We start from the raw sequence: 22707 nt of genomic DNA on the forward strand, positions 1-22707 counted from the left end.
CAGCAAATCAATTCAAAAATCGCATCACAAAGAACACTTGCATTTCTGGTGTGATTCCATTGAAGTCTATTACATGCAACGCAAAACGTGGGAAAATAAGACCCCGACCCATTCCAAAACCGCACCAACGGCAAAACGCATAGATGTGAACGTGTACCATAGGAAACCATGTTAAATGGACCTTAGTGCGTTTCTGGAAACTACAAAACGCACTAAAAACGCATAGGTGCAATTACTAATCAGCCAATCACACAAACAGGAAATGACATTTCTTGCATTCTGTACACCAACGTCTCACAGTTGCCATATTGCACTGAATTTTAGGCTGCTTTCACATTGACATCACTTCCGGGTTTTTGCAGGGAGACCCAATCAGAGCCGAATGCGGCTTTGATCGAGTCTTCGGCGGCCGGTGGGATAGGAGACCCGGGCGAGCCGCGGAAGGCAGCGGGAGGAGGGGGGAGACGTCCCCTCCCGCTCCTTGTAATGACAGCCGAGCGGCTTCTCAGCGGCATTGGTTGTCATTACAAGACAGCCGACCGTCGGCTATGGACGCCGGTACCAGGGTGACGCCTCTAGCTGCAGGCATCACTCCGGTACAAGCACTTTCCCGAAATATCGGCAATATCGGTAACCTTGGTGGCCGATTCCGATATATCGGGGAAAGTGCAGATCGGCCTTCGATAATTAGTTGATCTCTAGTTAGACCACCTCTCAGTTTTTATTGCTGCCTGTATCCCTGTTAAGGAGATTCACTTCATTTGTCCAGGTACCATTATCACTAAAAGTAAATTTAAAAAATCCAAATTGTGGGTGGACACCAAAACAGGAATAGAGAAGTCTTCCAATAAGGACATGGGTTCTGATGCCACTCTGGGATTCCAAAGCTCTCACTTCCTGTTTTGGCTATGGGACAGGATGTGGAGAGAAATCTTCCTAATGGGACACAGAAAAAAAAATAATCTTACAAGGGTTATAACCTTCCCTTATTCTATCCAAATTAATAAATAGTTCTGTATAAATCTCTTCTGTGTTACTATGTGCTGTAAAAGAAATAACATTTGCAAAGTTAAAAATGTATCTAATAATGTTTGAATGTTTAAAATTAGCCCCTTAGGGCTCATTTTAACTTGTGGTTGGGGGTGGTAAAAAATACAGTTGGGCTGCATTTTTACCTCTCTTAAACTGCAAAAGCAGTGGATGGGGGTGTTCACATACCTCTGTAAAAAATATCCCCCCGGTTACGCTCAGTGGCCAGTAGCGCCACCATGTGCAACCCATTTAAGCGTATCGGGTCATGCCGTAATCATGTCCGATGAACACAGTTGTGGCGCAGTGATGTAGCATTAACGAGGCCAAAATAGCAGAGTGGCAAAGGAGGCAATATTTCGCCCCCTGTCATATTTTTAGATCTATAAAAAAAATCTTTCCGCACAACGAAAAGTTTACCTCACTGTCATGTTCTCTCATGTGTTCCAGGTGCCCAAATCCAACATGGTGGCTACAGATTTCCAGGTCGGGGTTTTGTGTTGGTCAGTGAGAGCAGAGGACACACCTACATGTTATAAGGGTTTGATTACTTCACCTGGGATTTGGTTGCTGGAGAGGAATAGACTGCAGGGGAGGATATGAAGGTATGCAATGGAGCGTGTAAAGCTGGATACACACTATACAACTTTTGTTGTTAGATTTCCTTTAGATTTATCTTCAACTATGTAGTGCAAGGGCCTGCCTGATTGCTTACAAATTGAAAGTGTTTACATTTGACCTCATATTATATGGTTTTGGTAAATCTAAAGGGAAAAAAATCTAAAGAAAGTTGTATAGTGTGTATCCAGCTTAAGAGTAAGGCCATGCAAACTGTGGTGTGAGCATTGAGTGTGTGTATATATTCACTTGTGTTGGCATGTATTTGTATTCTGTGTTGTGCAGGGTTTTAAAATGTGCTGCAATACTTTTTAAAAAAAAATTATTTAAACTGCTTTTACCACTTCTGGACCAGTCCCCCTTAAAGCGGAGTTCCACCCAAAAGTGGAACTTCCGCTTTAGGGAGTCCTGACCCCCCGACATGCCACATTTGGCATGTCATTTTTTGGGGGGGGGGGGGAGCGGGTACCTAGTTTTGACAGGTACCTGCTCCCACTTTCGCTCGGAGCGCCGCGGCGCCCTGAGCGGAAGTTCTCCTCTCCCCCTCCCTCCCTGCAATTTTCTGGGACACGTCAGAGGTCCCAGAAGATTGCCGGCCAATCACGGTGCGCAGCGCGACTCGCGCATGCGCAGTGGGTACCCGGCTGTGAAGCCGCAAACTGTAACTGCCGGGTGCCCACAGCAGTGATGCCGGCGCCGAGGGAGAGGATAGAGGCTTCCGGCGGCCGCATCGCTGGACCGTTGGACAGGTGAGTAAATGGCTGGAACTCCGCTTTAATGACCAGGCCTTTTTGGCGCTGCGTTGCTTTAACGAGCAATTGCGTGGTTGTGCGACGCTGTACCCAAATGCAATTGATGATGTGTGTGTGCGTTTTTTTTTTTTTTTGTGTTATAAACAAAAAAAGAGCGCCAAGTCTGGGAAAAAACAATATTTTTCACTTTCTGCTATACAACATTCCAAAAAGTAATATTTTAAAATCCAAATGATTTTTTTTTCATCATTTTAGGCTAATATGTACTTTGCCACGTATTTTTGGTAAGAAAAAAAAAAAAACCCAATAAGCGTATTTTGATTGGTTTACGCAAAAGTTATTGCATCTACAAACTAGGGGAAAGATTTTATGTCCTAATTATTTTGTTTTACTAGTAATGGCGGTGATCTGTGATTTTTTAGCGGCACTGCGACATTGCGGTGGACAGATCAGGCCCCTGACATTTTTGACAGGTGACATTGCTACCCTAAAAGAACAACGATCTGCCGTGTTTACAACAGCTCTCTCTTCATGGGGAGCAATCGCGGGTGCCCGGCAGCAATCGCGCCTGCCGGCCCCGCGCCTCGGCTTCCCCGCTGGTGAGGTGGGGCACCCACAGGATCGCTAAATTATACTGTGGCTGGTCGGCAAGTGGTTAACCTATTGCCGATCGCCCCACTCGGATTTACTGGGGCAGGGCGGCTCGGCTGCGCAAAACTACGTAGATCTACTCTACGTGATTATTCGCACGCGGTCTCGGTGGCACACACCCGCTGTGGTTAGACACAGTGGAAGCCGGAGCGGGCACGATCGTTGCCGGCCTCCCACAGTCATCAGGGAAACTGCCAGGAGAGCCGTCTGTCTATGTATGCTCTTATGTCAGACAGGCACAGTGAGAACATGTGTCTCAGCTAAGCTGAAACACTGATTTCTGTGTGCCTGTCACAGAGCCCCCCCCCCCCCCCCCCCCCACAGTTAGTAAGCACAATTCCCTGCCAGTGTCATTGATACAGTAACGGTGCATATTATTTAGCACTGATCAATGTATTAGTGTCACTTCGTGTCAGATTTGTCCGTCGCAGTCCCGTTAAAAATCGCTGATTGCCACCATTACTAATAAAAACAACAAAAAATAAATAAAAAGTCCAAAAATCTATCCCATAGTTTATAAACACTAACCAATTAATATACGTTTTTTGGGATTTTTTTTTACCAAAAATATGTAGCCGAATAGAAATTATTTTTTTTTATTTTTATCTGGAATGTTTTATAGTAGAGAGTAAAAAAAAAATATATATTTTTTTTTTTTTTTTTTTTTTTTCTTTTTCAAAATTGTCCCTTTTTTGGTTTATAGTGCAAAATCTAAAAATCACAGAGGTAATCAAATACCACCAAAAGAAAGCTCTATTGGTGGGGGGAGTGGGGGAGAACATCAATAGTATTTGGGTACAGCGTCGCACTACCGCGCAATTGTTAGTTAACCACTTAAGCCCCGGAGGATTTGGCTGCTCAATGACCAGGCCCTATTTTGCGATTCGGCACTGCGTGACTTTAACGGACAATTGCACGGTCGGGCGACGCTGTACCCAAACGAAAATTGATGTCCTTTTTTTCCCACAAATAGAGCTTTCTTTTGGTGGTATTTGATCACCTGTGCGTTTTTTTTTTTTTTTTTTTTTTTTTCGGGACTGTGACATTGTAGCGGACAGATTGGACCCCTAACTGACATTTGACACTTTTGGGAGTACCAGTGAAATTACTACAGTAATCGGTGCTATAAATATGCACTGTTACTGTCAAAATGATACTGGCAGGGAGGGGGTTAACTTTATTGGTGATCAAACGGGTTAGGTGTGTCCCTAGTGGCGTGATTCTAACTGTGGGGGCGTGGCTTGTGATGTAACCACAGAGACATACAATCCTACATAGAAGGTTCGTATGATCTCTGCACTTACATCAGGTTGCACTTGCATCAGGTATAATGACAGACGGCTGTGTTTACATCAGCCACCTGCCTTTCTCCCTCTTCTTTGGGAGATCGCGAGTGACCGGCGGACATCGGAGCCGCCGGTCACTCGCGCGGGGATGCCTGTGAACGAGCAGGGGCGGGAGCGTGCCTCCAGCAGCGCGCGCTCGCCCCCTACAGACGGCTGAGCGAGTGACGTACCTCTGTCACTTTGCCCAGCACTGGCTGCCTGCCGCAATATATCTGCGGTGGGCAGGGGCGGACTGACCATTCAGGGATTAGGGCACTGCCCGAGGGCCCAGGGTCAGTAGGGGGCCCCATGAGAGCCTACACACTACAGAAAGAAGCCAGGAACTTCCATGGAGACTATGCTGTGGTAGATATTTAAATGCCCACTCTATGTGGCTGAGCTGCAATTTGTAGGTGGGGCTTTGTGTGGCTTGAGTGTGGACACAGGGGGCCCCATGATCTCTGATTGCCCGGGGGCCCCGTGAGTTGTCAGTCCACCCCTGGCGGTGGGCAGTCGTTATATGGTTAAAGCAACACAGTGCCGAATCGCAAAAAATGGCCTAGTCATTAAGGGGTAAAACCTTCCGGGGTTGAAGTGGTTAAAGTATAACTAAAGGCAAAATTTTTTCTTTTTTTTTTAGTTTTGGACAGAGTGCAGTGGGATTAGAGCCTCTGTAATTGTTTTATTGCGGTCTGTACCCCTTTAAGGAGATGCATCCTCTCTATTTGTCCTTTTTACCATTCTCAATTAAAGTAAAAGAACCCCCATATTTTGGGTTGTCCCCAAAAAAGTATTAGAGGGGAAAATGTTCCAATGGGGACACTTGTTCTGGTGACCTGGGGGGCCCCAAAAAATTCCTTTACTTTGCATTGATTTCCTCTCACTTCCTGTTTGGCTATGGGACAGGAAGTGAAGGGAAATCTCCACAATGGGACACAGACGGCGAAAAAAAATAATCTGACTGGAGTTCTAACCCTCCCTTGCTCTATTCAAAATTTAAAAATAAGTTTTGCCCATAGTTCTTCTTCTTTAAGCTTTATTTGTAAGGGAAATTTCAACAAACTGTTTTGACTCTTGCGTTTTGTGTGCTTTGTGTCCTACAAAAATGACATAAGATCGGACACGTTCCTTTTTTTTTTTCCAGAACAATGTAGCACACAACACACTCTTGGTATGAACTTCTCTTCTTGAAATGCATTGCTTTTACAATATATATGCGCTGGCATACATCGATCAGCAAATGCCAGAGTGTCTGGTGTGAATGGATCCCTAGGCCTCATGCATATGGGCAGAAAAAGTGCTGCTTTTTAAAAGCATTTGTCCTCCCCTTTTTTATTTTCAATTATATGTAGCAGGTTTCCCAGCCGTTTTGCTGAATATGGATCCCCCTGGGTCACCGGGTGCAACAAAAATACCTTTGTGCATGTTTCTCCAAGTGTGAGCACTGAGACAATGACCAGTCCAGTATGTTTGGGTTTTTATATTTATTGAGAACTTGGATAGGAGAAGGGATGAGTGGCATACTCCTTTGGCTCAACTGCACAATTTACAGGGGACAACTGAGAAAATGCCCGTTGGCGCTGACTTGATGCCGGTTAACGCTGGCCTGCTGCCTGTTAACACTGAACTGACTTCTGATCACCTCCTTATGACTCAAAGTCCTTTTGAAGCTCCCTTTGGCACTCCTTGCTAAGGTAGCTACTTTATCACTGCTGAAGACTTATACGCTTCAGGGCCCGCATCGCCACCCTCTTTAACACACTTATGTTCAGGGCTTAGACACTGGCACCCCCTTTCTAAGCCTTCTCTACTGGTTAGCTGGCTCCCAGATCCCTCTCCCCTTGTGGAGTGGCCCCCTACCCTAGGTAGACCCCTGGGCGGTTTACAGTACTCGCGACACTGCTTTCCTAGAAACCTCTGCCCAGCAACTCCACTCGGTCCACAGCACACTGGATCCCTCTCTCTGCAGCTCAGCTCAACCTTCCGTCCTCTAGGCTGACCGCCAAGGACCTTTCCTCACGCTGACAGGAGAGACAGCCATCCCCCCTCCTCCTCGGACCCTGCTTCCCGCCAAAGACGCTCCTGTCATGTGCTTCCCTCAGACTTGTATCCCCTCCCAGGATATTTTGCGGCAGATTTTGCCCTCTGGGTTGAATACAATCCCTGGTGTGCTATTGGTAAGGTTTCCTCCACTGTCCAATAGGAACCCCCCATTGGACACAGTGGGGAGACTACCCAACTCAACAGACGCCCTGGAAACACATGACAGCCTTGCTGAACAATTAGGCCCCTCTGATAAGCCGACAGGGCCTCCCTTATGGTTTTCCTAGGAGGGTGCTACATATACATTTTTTTTATTTATTTTTTACATCTTTGAAAGCAGCTCTAGGTTGTCTAATGAGCATATGCACATTGTCATTTTTACAGGTGTAATTAAGAGCAGAAAAAATGCCCCAAACCTGCATTTAACAAAATTTACGCTTGAATGGGGGGGTAAACTGCACATTTATAAACGCGCTATGTAATCTACGTGTGTGCTAGGTTAGCATCAGGAATCCAAGGCCAGAGTAGAGCAATTAAAAAAAAAATAAATAAAAAAATAAATTCACCTCCGTCTCTTTTCCAATCATGGAGTGCTATGCTGTGTACAAAAGTATGCTATTAATGAACCCTAAAATGCAAGGGTACTGTGTCTCTGGAAAGTACAACAGCAGGTAGCAATATGTGCTCTCCATTATAAATGAGCCCTAACATCTTGCAAAAAATGCCAACATTTTAGGTGTGTAGGGTTTTTTTTTTTTTTTTTCCAATCTGAATGTAACCCAGAACGCTGCGCTCTGAACGGACAGCATACTTAAGGCAGCTGTGACGCGACCGTGACGTCATCAGGGCACTGCCATTCAAACAGCTGGTGTTCTGCCGAAAACTCCAACAAGATCTCCAATCGCGTTCTTTCCGGTGAGTGTTACCTAATGCTATAATTAATGCAGATTGATAGTCCGCCTGCTAGTAACCAGAAACATGGCCGCCTCCAAGGTGGCGACAACTAGCGGGCGGACTAACAGTCTGCACTAATTATACCGTCTACCGGAGTGTATAGGCTGCCGGTATTGTGTGAAAACGCCAAGTGGATGAAATCACCAATTGTTCCTGGTATACACTCACCGGAAATAACACGGTTGCAGTTTCAGCAGAACACCGGTGCCTGCAAACCTGGAAGGAAGACTGGGTGAAGAAGGAAATGCCAACAGCAGTGACGGCACACTGCTGGAGTTTTTGTTTTAAGGGAAGTCTGTCAGAATGTGCTAGTATGCAGTGCATGCTAGCACATTATGAATAAACTGCCCTTTTTGTTTTTTTTAACTTTTACTACTGCTTTAACAAACATTTTAGTGCTCCCCTTCCTCTGTTTAATTTCCACTGATTTTTTTTTTTTTTTTTTTTGTGAGGTTTAAAATGCCACTTCAATGTTCAATATAGTGTAGCGGACCCCAGCTTGCCACCGCATAAACTGGGGAAATATTTATCCGAGATCAGCAGCCATGATAAACGTGGTCAGTTTTCAGAGGGGGAAGGCAGAATCAGCCAGAAAGTATAGATGGAACAGTGTAATTGGCGATTACATAGTGGCAGGAGTTGTATCGCATGGGTTATCTGTATCCAGGACCCTCCAGAGAATCCAGCTTGTTTAAAGAGGCTTATCACAAGCAAAAAGAGGTGAGAGGCTAGTGAGCACTGGGTTGGTGGCACTTTGATGGCGATAACCATCACTTACCTCTAGACATCTATTGGTGAAGGGATTCACCAAATACATCCCACAGGATATTCACTTTCATATTGGGTTTTTTTTATTTTTTTTTATCCATTTACTTATTTGTTGGCGTTTTTTCTTCTACTTTGTATATTGATTTGTTTTTTTTTGTTTTTTTTGGCACGGATATACGTGGATTGATCACTGTGTTGGATATTCACATCATCATTGGTATATTACCATATGGACACTTGCTGGACTATCATATGATTTGCTATAACACATTGGACATTTGAGCACATGATTGTTTTTTGTTTTTTTTGTTTTTTTTGTTTTTTTCTTTTTTTTTTATAATGGATACACTATTTTAGCATTGACCTAGATCACTTCACACACAGGTATCTATATGTAGCACCCTACAGGTAGGTGCTAGGTAAAATATAGTGGGCTTTATCTGCCTAACAGCAGAGCCATGATTTCTTTTTGCCAGGTAGGTTGTCATGGCTTCCAGGTGTCTGCTGAGAGGAGTCTCCCCGCTGGCTCTGTGAGAGGATTCTCATAGGGCAGTGGAGGAAACCCAATCAGTGACTCAGTCAGGCTTGTATCTACCCCAGAAGGCAGACTTTGCCGCAGAGGATTCTGGGAGTGGGTATAAGTTTGAGGGGAGTGCATGACTCAGTGTCTTTGGCGGGAAGCAGACAGGGCCGGACTGGGAATAAAATTCAGCCCTGGAAAAAATTTTATACCAGCCCCATAGCATTATTATACCGGCCCAACACCATAAAGCCATTATTTTCTTGTTCATAAAAGGGAAAACCATGTATTTTAAAGCAAATTTGAAGAGTGTACTATCATAGATAAGATAGATATAAAAGGCTTTATATATAAAAGAGCAAATTATAGTTAAAAGTGCGGGCATGATACAGGAGATGTCAGAGGATGTGAAGACATGGTACAGGACATGTCAGGGGCTGTGCGGACATGATGCAGGACATGTCAGGGGCTGTGCGGACATGATGCAGGACATGTCAGGGGCTGTGCGGACATGATGCAGGACATGTCAGGGGCTGTGCGGACATGATGCAGGACATGTCAGGGGCTGTGCGGACATGATACAGGACATGTCAGGGGCTGTGCGGACATGATGCAGGACATGTCAGGGGCTGTGCGGACATGATGAGGGGGGTGGGATGAGTGGCAGCAGGGGTGGTGGTGAGGGGGGTGGAAGCGGTGGTGATGGTGAGGGGGGTGGGATAAGTGGCAGCGGTGATGGTGAGGGGGGTGGGATCGGTGGCAGCAGGGGTGGTGTTGAGGGGGTGGCAGCGGTGGTGGTGATGAGGGGGGTGGGATCGGTGGCAGCGGGGGTGGTGGTGGTGATGAGGGGGGTGGGATCGGTGGCAGCAGGGGTGGTGGTGAGGGGGTGGCAACAGGGGTGGTGGTGATGAGGGGGGTGGCGGTGATGAGGGGGGTGGGATCTGTGGCAGCGGTGGTGGTGATGAGGGGGATGGGATCGGTGGCAGTGGTGGTGGTGAGGGGGGTGGGATCAGTGGCAGGGGTGGTGGGGGGATGGGATCGGTGGCAGTGGTGGTGGTGAGGGGGGTGGGATCAGTGGCAGGGGTGGTGGGGGGGGTGGGATCGGTGGCAGTGGTGGTGGTGAGGGGGATGGGATCAGTAGCAGGGGTGGTGGCATCAGTGGCAGGGGTGGTGGGGGGGATCAGTGGGGGTTTCGAGATCAGCAGGGGCCAGGGGGCAGTGGTGGTCTGGTGGAGGTCGGATGATGGGACCAATAATTGCACTGCTGCTGATTTTTATTACTAACTTGGTCCATGCTGCTGGCATCTGTGTGTGTACTGACAGACAGTACTGGATGTGGTGTGGGACTCTCGGCGCTGTGACAGTCCGTCTTGCTGAGCCTGGGTCACATGATCCACCGCCGGCTCCGCGCAGCCGCTCCCGCCAGATGTGATGTCATGCCGCTCATAGCGGCTGACGTCGCGTTGGAAAGACTTCACCGGGGCGGGGCTGCAGCGGCCATCACAGCATGGCCGCGGCACGGTCCCAATAGCGGCCGCGTCTTAAAGCGGCCAAATGAATCTTAAAGCGGCCCCAATCTTAAAGCGGCCCCAGGGTCGGCGGCCCACCGGGAAATTTCCCGGTATCCCGGTCGGCCAGTCCGGCCCTGGAAGCAGAGTCCCAGGAGGAAGAGTACGGCTGTCTCTCCTCCTGTCAGAGAAAGCGGATGTCTCCGGGTGCTGCCTGAGAATCTAGAGGGTGCTGAGTTGAGCTGAAGGGGATCCGGTGTGCCAAGAACCATCGGAGAGAGAGGAGGGGTCCAGTCCCAGGAAAGCCTACAAAGGTTTTGAGTACTGCTGATTGCCCCTGGGGGTCTGCCTGGTGTCAGAGGGGACCACTCCGGAGAAGGTTCTGGGATCCGAGTGTCAGCTAGTTAAAAGGGGGTGCCTAGTCCGAGGACCCTGAAGTTAGAGGGGGTACCTAGTCAGAGGGCCCTGAAGTGTTAAAGGGGGCGCCTGCAGTTTGGGCCCTGATGAGTCAGTATACAGTGTGGAGTGTACTAGTTGAGAGTTGCAGCCGCACAGGAATTCACAAAGAGCTACCTCAACCTAGTACAGGGCCGGAGGGGGCCAGCCAGAAGTTCAATATTCTACAGTCCTGGATCTTCTGAACTAAAGTCGAGGTTCCAGCACAGTTTTCAGTGTTGCATTACTTTCAAGTGTCGGGAAGCCTTGGCTAGCATTGGATAGCGTCGGCTGGCGTCAAGACAGCGCTAACGAGCACATTTTTGCCAAAGAGTACCAAAAGTGTACCTAGTTGAGCCAGAGGAGTATCCCACTCATTCCCTTCCTACATCCCCTAAAATACAATAAGGGCTCTTTCACACTAGGAGTCTGTCAAACAGACTCCGTTTTTCTCAGTGGGGGATCGATCCGCCGATCCCCCGCTGAGCAGGAGAATCACAGCTGTTCTCCACGCTGTGTGCGGAGACACAGCTGTCAGGTCCCCATGCATCTCTATGGGGGAATCGGATGGGAACGGACCGTCTGTCCGTTCTCATCCGATCCCAACCACTGGACGGATGGAAAATGGGGTTTCCATCCGTCCACATTTGACGGACCGGATCGGATGTCAATGGACATGTCTCCGCTGACATCCGATGCTCCATAGACATGCATGGGGTGACCGTTCAGATCCGCCAAAAAAACGGACAGGCGGATCTGAACGGTCCGCTTGTGTAAAAGAGGCCTAAAACAACCAAACAAAGATGCCAGAATTGTCATTGTTTCAGTGCTCACAACTGGGGTCACAGCTCACATGGGCTGGAGAGATAACCGGTAACCATGGCAGACCCACATCAGGCTCAATGCCTGGAAAACCTTATATATAATACTTTTCAAGCTACACCTAATTCCACCTCTGTAAGAGGTAGAGCTACACTGTATTGAACATGGTCACCGGCTAAGGATAAGCTTTAAAGTGATAGCAGCAACCTCATCTGTACACTTACTGATAATTGATTTTATGATAGTGCGGGAGATATTCTTCTTATTTTAAAATGCCACTTGCCACCAAAAAATGTTCTCATAATGATACAGAAGGATTTTTTTTTTTCTTCTTCAATCGCCATATTGTATATCACAGAATGGTGGGCAAAAATGATGATGGGCATAGAGAACTTCTGGAGCTCAATGTATTTACACTTTTCCACCCAACCCGGGGATCCCTTTTTAAAAGTATCTTTACACTGAGGTGACCGGATTTTTCAAATTAAATCAGAGGACGTTTTTTTATTTTTACTAGTAATGGCGGCAATCGGCGACTTTTTTTGAGGGGGGGGTTGCGCTATTGCGGCAGACAAATTGGAAACTAAGTGACACTTTGTGGCAACTAGTGACACTAATACAGTGTAAACAAGCAAAAAATTGGGGGAGCAAACCCTGAACATGTATATCTAAAGCCGGTGCAGCTATGGACCAAGCAACATGTATATTAAAAAAGAATAGCGCAACCATGCAAAAGAAATGACTATCAAATATGGAGACAATCCATAAATAAAAATACAGTGATGAGTGCTAAAAATATGCACTGTCACTGTACTAATGACACTGGCAGGGAAAGGGTTAACATCTAGGGCAATCAAAGGGTTAAATGTGTGCCTAACAACAAGCGTTTTCTCACTGTGGGGGAGGTGCTTTTACTAAGGGAAGGCATGGATCCCTGTCCCTGCTTTGCAGAAAAACAGTATCAATGTCTTCTTTACTGACAGAACAGTGATCTGCCTTGTTTACATAAGCAGATCGCCGTTCTGCCTGCATCCAGAATGATCGGCGGGTACCGGCTGATATTGAGTCCGCCAGACCCGCTTATTGGCTCCTATACCTAGAAATGCAGGAGTGTGTGTAATAATAAAAAAAAATTATATATATATGATCCTGCTCAGTGCAACCACCTTGTAGCAGTAAATCTGCTATGGGGCAGTCGGCAACTGGTTACGATCATCAACATTATGATAACTCACAGGCAGGGGTGCTGACACAAACCTGTCATCTGCCTGCTCAGTGGGGATCAGCTGAGAGATCCCAGCTGAGCAGGCGGATCTGCTTAGGAGGGGCCTAACTGTAGTCAGTTTGTGTACCTCTATATGACTCTTTTTTAAAAGCAACCCCCACCCCCTTTTTTTCTGCTAGATGGGTGCATAGAGATCAGAGCCATGTGGTCCCTTCAAGCCAGCTCTGGGCTATGACCCCCCAGTGGTATACAAATCAGCAATATATAGCAGTTTTGTGACTTCTATCGGTGTATGATTAAAGTATGTAGGAGGAGTTTTCATTCTACTCTTGACTGTCCTATGAGGCTGCAAGACTCCTGACCCTCTGTCTAGGCAGTGCTGATTGGCCCTGTGCTGATCACATGCACCCTCCCAAAAATAAATAAATAAATCTCAAGCAATACACACCAAAGTGAGCGTGTGCAGAGTGCCCTCAAGGCTTTGTTCTATCAGCAGATGGATGGGGGATTGTGGAATTAGAGGATCAGAGGAGACAGGATCAAACAGCATTTTACATAAGGCAGAGGATCAATCCATTAGGTTCCACAGTGAGTATAACAAGCATGCTTTACTGCATATACACACTGATTTTACTGTTGTGGGTTTAGTAACACTTTAAGCCCAGTCATGCAAACCTGCAGGATCCCCTTCATCATTGACTCTCCTTTTTGCTGGTCATTCATATAGGATGAGTGCCACTCTCTGCACCAATTTAGTGTAAATGAAGGTTACCACAATGACGCCCTTCATAGGGCCATGATGCTCTATTTTCACTGTAAAGTCATTGGTCTTCTGTGTTTTGAGTAATGTTGGGCATCATTTAGCCATAAGCCTAAGAACATCTTGTGGTGAAACAAGGGGCTTTTTGGGAGATGGCTCTCAATTTTGAAGGCAAGTAAATTGTGACAGGAGTCACTTTTGGTGGGGGGCTCGTGGAACCCAGATTACTTTAGAGAGGTCGGGGAAACTCCTTATCCAGCTTCCCCGGCCCCTCCTATGTGTAAGTCACCCTGTGCCTATTTGGGACACAGGGTGACCAAGAACCCCAGTTGGGTCTGCACTAATCAGGCTTGCTGTACAACCACACTGGACTCAACATTTCGGGTTACCCCGGGTTCTATATGTGTAGTTTGTGTTGAAAGAGGCAGGGGCTTTTTCACTTGGGACAATAATATTTCTGAACAGTGTCCCTCAGGAAATATATGAAGATTGCTAGAATATTGCAGGAGTGTCTCATAGACCCTTGCTAGATAGTGAGGTGGGCCGGGGTTTGTTATTCAGTACCTGTATCCCATTGTTCTATTGTTTCTGTCTGCCTTACGATCAACTTATTATGGGATGTGTATGTGGATTGGCTGCTAAGGGGGAGGGGGGATTGTCCCACAGTGTATATCTCCTTTGTGCCTGTGTTTCAAAAAAGAGTTGATTCTAGTTGACTGCAAAACTTGTACTGTCGAATTCTTGGGGTAACTATAGCCAGATTTACAGATCTCGTGTTCCAGAGCTTAGGAAGCAGCTTCTTGGTGGAGATACCCAGTCGGGGTGTCCAGAGTCCGTCACATAAATAAAAACATTTAGCTCCAAGCTGGGCTTTAACATTTTTGCTAGGGGTCTTCACAGATTGCTCTGACTCTGGCACACAGATTTACATGAATGTCTCAGGGTCAAGCTTTGGTTAACTTTTTTTTTTTTTTTTTTTTTACACTTAAGGTGGTGGTTTGTGATCACCAGGAAGCAATGGCTAATGCGGGTCAGATAAAACTCCTGGTATTGTCAGCCCTTTTTCTGTGGAGTGTCAGGAGTGATCCAGATGCCAGTATTCTGGAGAAGGGGAAGACCCAGCTGCTGGCTCTTCAGAACTTTGCTCAGCACCCCCGCTATGGAGACTGTTGGCGTAGAGCCCTGCAGAGGGTGGATGTGGGCTGCAAACATCTGAACGAGGAGGAGCAAAGCCGCATCTCTCTGGCATTCACTCACTGCCATCTAGAAAGGTAAAGACACCTGTATATTAAAGTAATGTGTTAAAATTCAAAGACATGTCATCCCAAATCATGACCTTTTTGAATCAAAAATGACCCCCTTTTCTCTGTAAATATGAGAACCGGTCTTGGCAGCTGCCTGCCAAGGCAGGCTAAACCACATCTGGCTACAAATCCTTATTTCAGAGGATCAGAAATGTCCCAAATTTAAGAGTTTAAATACAATAAACCACTTATAAGTTTGTATACATTCAAGTGTAGCACCCTCCTAGGTAGGGGCTAGAGAGTGAGTATAGTTTTTGGCTCTGTCTGCCTATCAGAGGAGAAGCAGGTAAATTCTATATTCTCTGCATAAGCGAGCAGGATCTGTGAGTTAAGTCTGATCAGTGTGTGTCATCTGGTCTAGGGAGTGTTCCACACTGCTCCAATAGGGATGCATGTTGGACAGTGGAGGAAACCAGGCCAATGTGTACTCAGGTTTTGATACAGCCCCAGTGATTGGCACAGACTTGTTGTCTCTGTGCATTCTGGTGTGTGGTATAAAAGCCAGGAGCACATGTGCTTGGGGTCTTTGGCTGGTGAGCAGAGTCCCGGAAGGAGGGTGGCGGCTGCTTCCTCCTCTGTAACAGTTGGTGTGTGGTCGCAGGCGGTCGGCCTGGTGGACCAGAAGGAATGAGCTGAACCCAGAGGTCCAGGAGAACTGACTGGAGGGGTAGAGACACTGGAGACCTATAAAAACCATTTTGTGAGTACAGGGGATCGTGTCTGGGGGCCTGACCTGAGAAGGGGCCACCCCGGAGTAGTATAGTCAGAGGACGGGTGTCCGCTGGTGGAGTGAAAGGGGGTGCTAGGCAAGTACCCTAAAGATGGTTATTCAATCAAGTCATCTACTCAGAGACTTAATCCCAAAGTTCATTTAGTGGCAAGATGAACCAGCAGCCTGGCTGCATCCACAGACTTTTTGAATAGTTCAATTCTGGAGTATCCTTTCTCCCATCCCTAATTTAAATCCACAAAACCAACTACATCTCCTAGACTGATCATTGAGCCAGAGAGTAAAGAGTTAAATTGTCCATGCTGAAGTTGCTAACGGTAACCCAGGGGGATCCCAAGGTGAACAATCCAGCAGTCCACAAGGGGGCAGTGCTACAAAAGGATAAGCTCACCTTTAGGAACATGTTACATGTTCCCCCTGTTTTTTTAGGTGGAACATGTTTCCACTTCTGCAGCCGTCCAAACCCCCCTGACCGCGTCATTCATTCAGAGTTCTGAAAATAAAATAAATGAACTAAAAGTACCAACAGCCTTTGTGTCTGTCAGCTTGTAGTTCTCAATGAATTACCAGGGCGCTGTTTTGTGTTCTAGGAAGGTAGTTCATTGTTTCTTCTTGTACGAGGTACCAGCAGACAGCTTACACCAGGGGTCTTCAAACTATGGCCCTCCAGCTGTTCAGGAACTACAATTCCCATCATGCCTAGTCATGTCTGTGAATAGAGTTTTACAATGCCTCATGGGATGTGTAGTTCTGCAAAAATCCCTGGCTCCCTGGTTTACACAGTCTGCAGGGGTCCGGCATCTGCTGATCGCAGGTGCAATGCTTTGTAGGCTTCTAGTAATAAATAAATGCACATATTTTTTTTTTTTTTTTTTTTTTTACTTCTTTCAGTGCCGGGTTGCACTAGTGTGATGCCAGACATCGCATGTGATTTTCACCGCATTGCTGGCCAGATCACATGTGATGCCTGTGCGATGCGATTTCAGCCATACAAAATGTATGGCTGAAATCGCATTCGCACCAAAATGGTGCAGTACCCTTTTTTGGTTTGCACTGGAATCGGATCACATGGGTGTTTACACCAATGCAATTTGATTTCGTTCACACTGCGATCTGCAAACCATCTGGGGGTGTCATTCACTTTACATTGACACCCCCAGCGATTCGCAGATGTCAGTGTGAACCACTGTGCGATTCTGGTGTGATGTGGGAACTGGGGCACTGATTTACAGGGTTTCCCGCATCCCACCAGTGTGAACCGGGATTAATGCCTGCAAAAAATGTTCATTTATTGTTTGTGTTTTTTTTTTTTTTTTTTTTTTTGTTTTCAAAGGTGAATGTATCTTTTTTAAATGTATATCTCGAGGCATTGAACTGTAGTCTCTAGAACAGCCTTTTTAACATGGAGGAACCCTTGAAGTAACTCTTTGATTTCAGGGAACCCCTGTTAAGCAAAGTAGAGAAGATGGGGAGTCCTCAAACATTGTGACTAGTTAAATCGGAGTATCCCACTATTTCCTTCTCCTATCCCTATTCTACAATAAACAACCAAATACCCGGGCCAGGACTGATTATTGAAGTGAGAGCCTTGAAGAAATAAGAGATTGCATTTGCTTATAGCTGTGTGCTGGTAACCAGGGGGACCCACAGAGTTACATAGTCAGGTTGAAAAGACCATCTGGTTCAACCCCAAAAAAAAAAAAACCAGTATTGAAAAACCAACCATACAATCGCAGTTGATCCAGAGGAAGGCGAAAAAACCCCAGCAAAGCATGATACTGCAGTAGGGGAAAAAAGATTCCTTCCTGATCCCCCGAGCAGCAATCGGATATTCCCTGGATCAACTTTACCTAACAAAATTTCAGTACTCACTTATATTAAGTACACCCAGGAAAGAATCCATGCCTTTTTTTAAAGCAATCTAGTGAGCTGGCCAGAACCACCTCTGGAGGGAGTCTATTCCACATTTTCACAGCTCTTACGGTGAAGAAAACTTTCCGTATTTGGAGACTAAATCTGTTTTCCTCTAGACGTAAAGAGTGCCCCCTTGTCCGTGTTGACCTTAGGCTATGTTCACATGTTGGCGTAGTGGATCATGGGCAGAATCACCGGTATTCTGCCAGCGATCCGGAAATCATTGCAAATCGCAGGACACCTGTGCGTTGCCGTTGATTTGCAATGGCACCCCAAATGCTGTGCGATGTTTCCGCCTGCCGAATCGCGGTAACCTCGCGCAAACAAAATCGCGGGTCGCATGACGCCCCAAAGAAGCTCTTGTACCTTTTTTGGGCGTCATGCGACCCGCGATTTTGTTTGCGAGATGTTCCCGCGATTCGGCAGGCGAAAAACGTGGCAATATCGCACAGCATTTGGGGTGCCATTGCATTCTGCCAGCGATCCACTACGCCGACATGTGAACGTAGCCTTAAAGTGAATAAAGTGAATAACTCTGACACCATGTTCACTATATGAACCCCTTATGTATTAATACATGTTGTTCCCATCCCCCTTAATCTCCTCTTCTCAAGAGAGAATAAAGTCAGTTCCTCTAATATTACCTCATAGCTGAGCTCCTCCAGGCCTCTTATCAGTTTGGTTGCCCTTCTCTGCACTTTCTCCAATTCCCCGATATCCTTTTTAAGAACTGGTGCCCAAAACTGAACTGCATATTCCAGATGAGGTCTTATTAATGGTGTGTATGTGTATGTATATATGTATGTGTGTATGTATATATATATATATATATATATATATATATATATATATATATATATATATATATATATATATATATATATATATATATATATATATATATATATAATTATACATTTTTTTTTTTTAAGGGACCTTGTCCTTTTTTAAAGCCAATTCAATTTTGTCTTTATATATTCTGCTATTACAAGGAATGTATATCTTTTTTCAGATCAGGGAGAGACTACCCAGCCTGCACAGAACGCAGTACTGTCCGCCAGTGTACACGTGGGATGGATTCGGTGGCATTTAACACATATACAGAGTTCTTTACCCATGCCCACAGTATTTGTTACTACCTACAGAATGAGCTGTGGCAGGAGAAGACCCAGGACATCATTCTCAGGTAGGTGACCCAGCACTGTGATCTGGTATGATTAATTCTTCAGGATACAGTTGTGCCTGTGAAGCTCTATCATTTATCAAAATCCTCTGTCAGACTTGCTATATATATTCATAATATTGTAGAGATGGCCTTTTTCTGCAACATTGAGTAGACTGATTCTTTAATTCTTGAATTGTAGTAATTCTGTTATGGCAAAATATAGCTCTGCTAGGGCCCAAGGCAATAGTGTGTGTGTGTGTGTGTGTGTGTGTGTGTTTGTGTAAAATACAGAAGCGCAGTGCTTAAAATTGAAATGGACTTCCGGTTCCGGCGCCCATGTAGCAGGCAGCGCGGAACAGCGGCTCCGGACATCGCATCTGAATATTCGGCATCCATAGCCCATCCGACCCCTGGGACACCACCCGCTATCCCTAAGGACGTGGTAGGAATGGACAAATTTGTTTTACACGGCCCCCCATCGGCCGCTCCGCCGACCAGGTCTCCCGGGATGGACCAGGCCTCAAGCGCCATAGACATGGAGGACGCGGCCCAGCCGGCTCCTTCTTCCCCTCACACTACTGCCTCCTCACCTATCCCTGAGGCCCAGGTCGCTTCTCTTGCCCAGGCGGTGGCGGCGCTCCTGTCCCCGACCATAACAGCGGCGGTGGACAAGGCCATATCCGCGGGGATGGCTCAGCTCCGGCGGGAGCTGGGGGAACACTCCCATAGATTATCAGAGTTGGAGCACAGACTCTCGGACATTGAGGAGGAGGTGCAAGGCTCCTTCTCGTTAGACCAGCAGGCAAGACAAACCCAGCGATACATCCTAGAGAAGCTGGACGATTTGGAAAATCGTTCTAGAAGGAATAACCTGAGAGTGATTGGTCTGCCTGAATCCTTCCAATCAGACTCCCTCACAGACATCTGTATGGCTCGCATCCCTGCAGCTCTGGGGCTCATCTCCTCATGCACGGTGGAAAGGGCACACAGGATCGGCCCCCCCTCTAATGAAAGGAGAACACCACGTCCCATCATAGTCAGATACCTAAACTATGCTGACAGACAACAAATTCTGAAGTCGTTCCGCAACTCCAAGGGTCTGCAAATTGATGGCCACAAGCTGCTCATCTTTGCTGACTATTCACAAGAAGTCTCAAAACGCAGGAAAGCTTTCCAGCCGATTTGTCAAGCATTGTATGCCAAGTCAATTAAGTTTGCTTTGACTTACCCTGCAACGCTCCGCATAACGGATTCCGCTGGGGAAATCAAGTCCTTTACCTATCCAGAGGAAGCCACCCATTACCTCCAATCCGCTCTGCATATCACCCTTGAATCCTCCTCCGGTCAACACCCCCAACGTTCTCCAGGAAACCGGGCCCAAAGAAGTCCACGGAGGAACTCGGCCAAGAAACAAAGGCTCTCAGACCACAGGTCCAGATCTCGCACCCGCTGACCAGATTTATGATGAGTATCATCACCTCATGCTTCGACATGGCCTGTCTATGGGTTCACTAACAGCTCGTTCCCTCGGTTACGGTGGTTTTGTACCACCTGAAAAGTTAGTTTTACAAGTTTGACTATGTTCACCGCATGCTTCTGATGTTTTCACTATTTTATTTTCTCTCATGGTTGAAGGGGCAAGGATATTCTCAGGTGCTCCCCTAGAGTTACTTTTGAGAATCACTTTCTTGTCATCAGAGCACAGTCTCACCGGAATCTGCTTCCTGCCCGTTTGCACCCGCTACCATTACCTTATGGTTCTCCTGGGGGTTGCGGTTTACGGTTCTATCCCTAATCAGGGCTCCAAGCATAATACTCCGGAAACACTGTTCCTCACAATGATCTCTGCTACATGTGGAAAAAAGCAAAGCACGGGCTTCCTGTCTTATGTCCTTCGGGTCAACTGTGTTTGGGCTCTGCTAGGGCCCCCCTGACCCTCCTCCCTTGCCAACCCTCATGTCTCTCTTCCCCTCCTCTTTTTTTCTGTCTCATGGAATATGCAGTGTGGAGACATGTTGTTGTAACCATGTTTCTTTTTAGGTGTTTTTATCCTCTGTCTAGTCGTATCCAGTCCCGGTCCCTCATATGACGTTGGTAACATGGAATGTTAAGGGCCTCGGGTCCCCCCACAAACGCATGGCCGTTCTTCGGCATCTCAGACGCCTGAAGGCGGACGTGGCGGTCCTACAAGAATCACACTTGCGTGAAGAAGATTTTCATCGCATGAAAAAATTATGGGTGGGTCAAGTCTTTGGTTCCCCTGCAGTCAAAGGTAAGGGCGGAGTTATTATTCTGATACACAAACGCAATCCTAGTGCCCTCATCTCCTCCCACTATGACGAGCATGGGCGGGTCGCTGTACTCCAGCTACGAACACTCCAACAGACGTGGGCGTTGGCGGGTATCTATGCCCCCAATTCCCCCTCTAAATCCTTTTTCCAGTCCCTCGCACCGATTCTCGCACCCTAACTCCACCTTCCACTGCTGATGGTGGGGGACTTCAACCAGTGTATGGACCTTCAAGAGGACAGGGCAGGAAACGCTGTTCCTCCCCGTACCTCGACGACCCCCCATCCCACCCCTCTGTCCTCCTTTGCCACTAGCCTTGCCCTCACAGATACGTGGAGATTGTCCCATCCGATAGACAGGGAGTTTTCGTTCTTCTCGCACCCCCACAACACGTTGACCCGATTAGATTATGTGTTCGCAAATGATTCCATGCTACCCTACACCTCTCACTCACACATTCACGATATAGTGATATCGGATCATGCCCCAGTATCGGTCACTATCTCCTTCACGCCTTCTACCCCTGGCAAGAAGTCGTGGAGGTTCCCTTCCTATCTTGCAAAAGATAAGGACATTAGTACCATTTTGCACGACACATGGCAGGATTTTCTGACCCATAACTCTACACCGGATTGTTCCCCGACCCTCCTTTGGGAGACTGGTAAGGCCGTTCTGAGGGGACGGATTCTCTCCTATGCCACGGCCTACAAGAAGAGGATAAATGCAGCCTATCAGGCGGCCAGTTCGTGTCTGCGGCAGGCGCAGACTGAACTTAACCAGACCAATACCCCTCTCAACAGGGAAAACTGGAAAGAAGCTAAGCTTCGATTTGAACGGTGGGCCGAGGCGCAGGAGAGCCTCCACTCCTCGTTCCGCAACTGGCAGTTTCACAGGTATGGGAACAAGCCGGGAAAACTTTTAGCCTCCCTCTGCAAGCCTCCACACACCCAGACACATATTCCCGCTCTCAGGGACCCTCAAGGCACGGTAGTTGACTCCCCGGATGCAATAGTCAAGGTTCTGGAGCAATTCTATAGCACGCTTTATAGTCCTGACCCTATAGATGAGGTAGCGGCCTCTGAATTTCTTGCTTCAGCTCAACTTCCTAAGGTCTCGGAAGTTCACCTAGAGTCCCTAAACGCCCCTTTCTCGGTAGAGGAGGTCCTAGCCTCCATTAAAGCGCTGCCCCCTGGGAAGTCCCCCGGTCCGGATGGCTACACCTCCGACTTTTATAAGCTTATGGCCCCCTCCATAGCTCCCACCCTTTGTGCGGCTTTTAATCATATTTGGCAGGGGCACCCCTATCTTCCCACGGGCTTCCAGGCCCATATTAAATTGATCCCCAAAAAAGGAAAAGACCCTTTGGACCCAGGCTCATTCCGCCCTATCTCTCTTCTAAACCTAGACTCCAAACTGCTCTCTAAAATGGTAGCAAACCGATTGGCATCCTTCCTCCCTACCATCATTCATCCAGCCCAGTCAGGCTTTACGCAAGGACGTTCGGCCACTTCGAATATTCGGAAGGTTCTGGTTGCTCTGGAAACGGCAAGAGCTGACCCTAGCTTGGATTCTGCCATTATCACCCTTGATGCCGAAAAGGCATTCGATAATGTCAGTTTTCGTTGGCTGGAGTTGGTCCTGAGAAAATTTGGCTTTACCGGTCCTTCACCTGATCCAAGCAATGTATGCTTCCCCCTCTGCCCAGATTGTGGCCGCAGGACTCTCCTCCCAGCCCTTCCGCTTATTCAAAGGAACCAGACAAGGTTGCCCCCTATCCCCCTTACTCTTTAACTTGGCACTAGAACCCCTCTCCAGGATTCTCACCTCCCACACACAGTTGCGGGGGATCCGGGTGGGAGACATGGAGCTCCGATCTGCTCTCTTTGCGGACGATG

The 22707-nt window shown here is 47.1% G+C and overlaps 1 protein-coding gene across 1 annotated transcript in view; it reads left to right on the forward strand.

Annotated features, from left to right (window-relative positions):
* Nucleotides 1–14422: 14422 nt before the first annotated feature.
* Nucleotides 14423–22707, forward strand: part of LOC309560708 (uncharacterized protein) — a gene marked incomplete at its 3' end in the record, with an annotated part of 48125 nt that continues 39840 nt past the window's right edge. Inside the window, exons 1-2 of the mRNA XM_082264334.1 lie at nt 14423–14681; nt 18371–18544. Of these exons, the coding sequence (XP_082120460.1) occupies nt 14428–14681; nt 18371–18544 (428 nt within the window). The 5' untranslated portion in view covers nt 14423–14427. The remainder of the gene's footprint in view (nt 14682–18370; nt 18545–22707) is intronic.

Source organism: Pelophylax lessonae (assembly GCF_965119305.1).
Source record: "Pelophylax lessonae genome assembly, chromosome: 7".
NCBI classification, from domain to species: domain Eukaryota; kingdom Metazoa; phylum Chordata; class Amphibia; order Anura; family Ranidae; genus Pelophylax; species Pelophylax lessonae.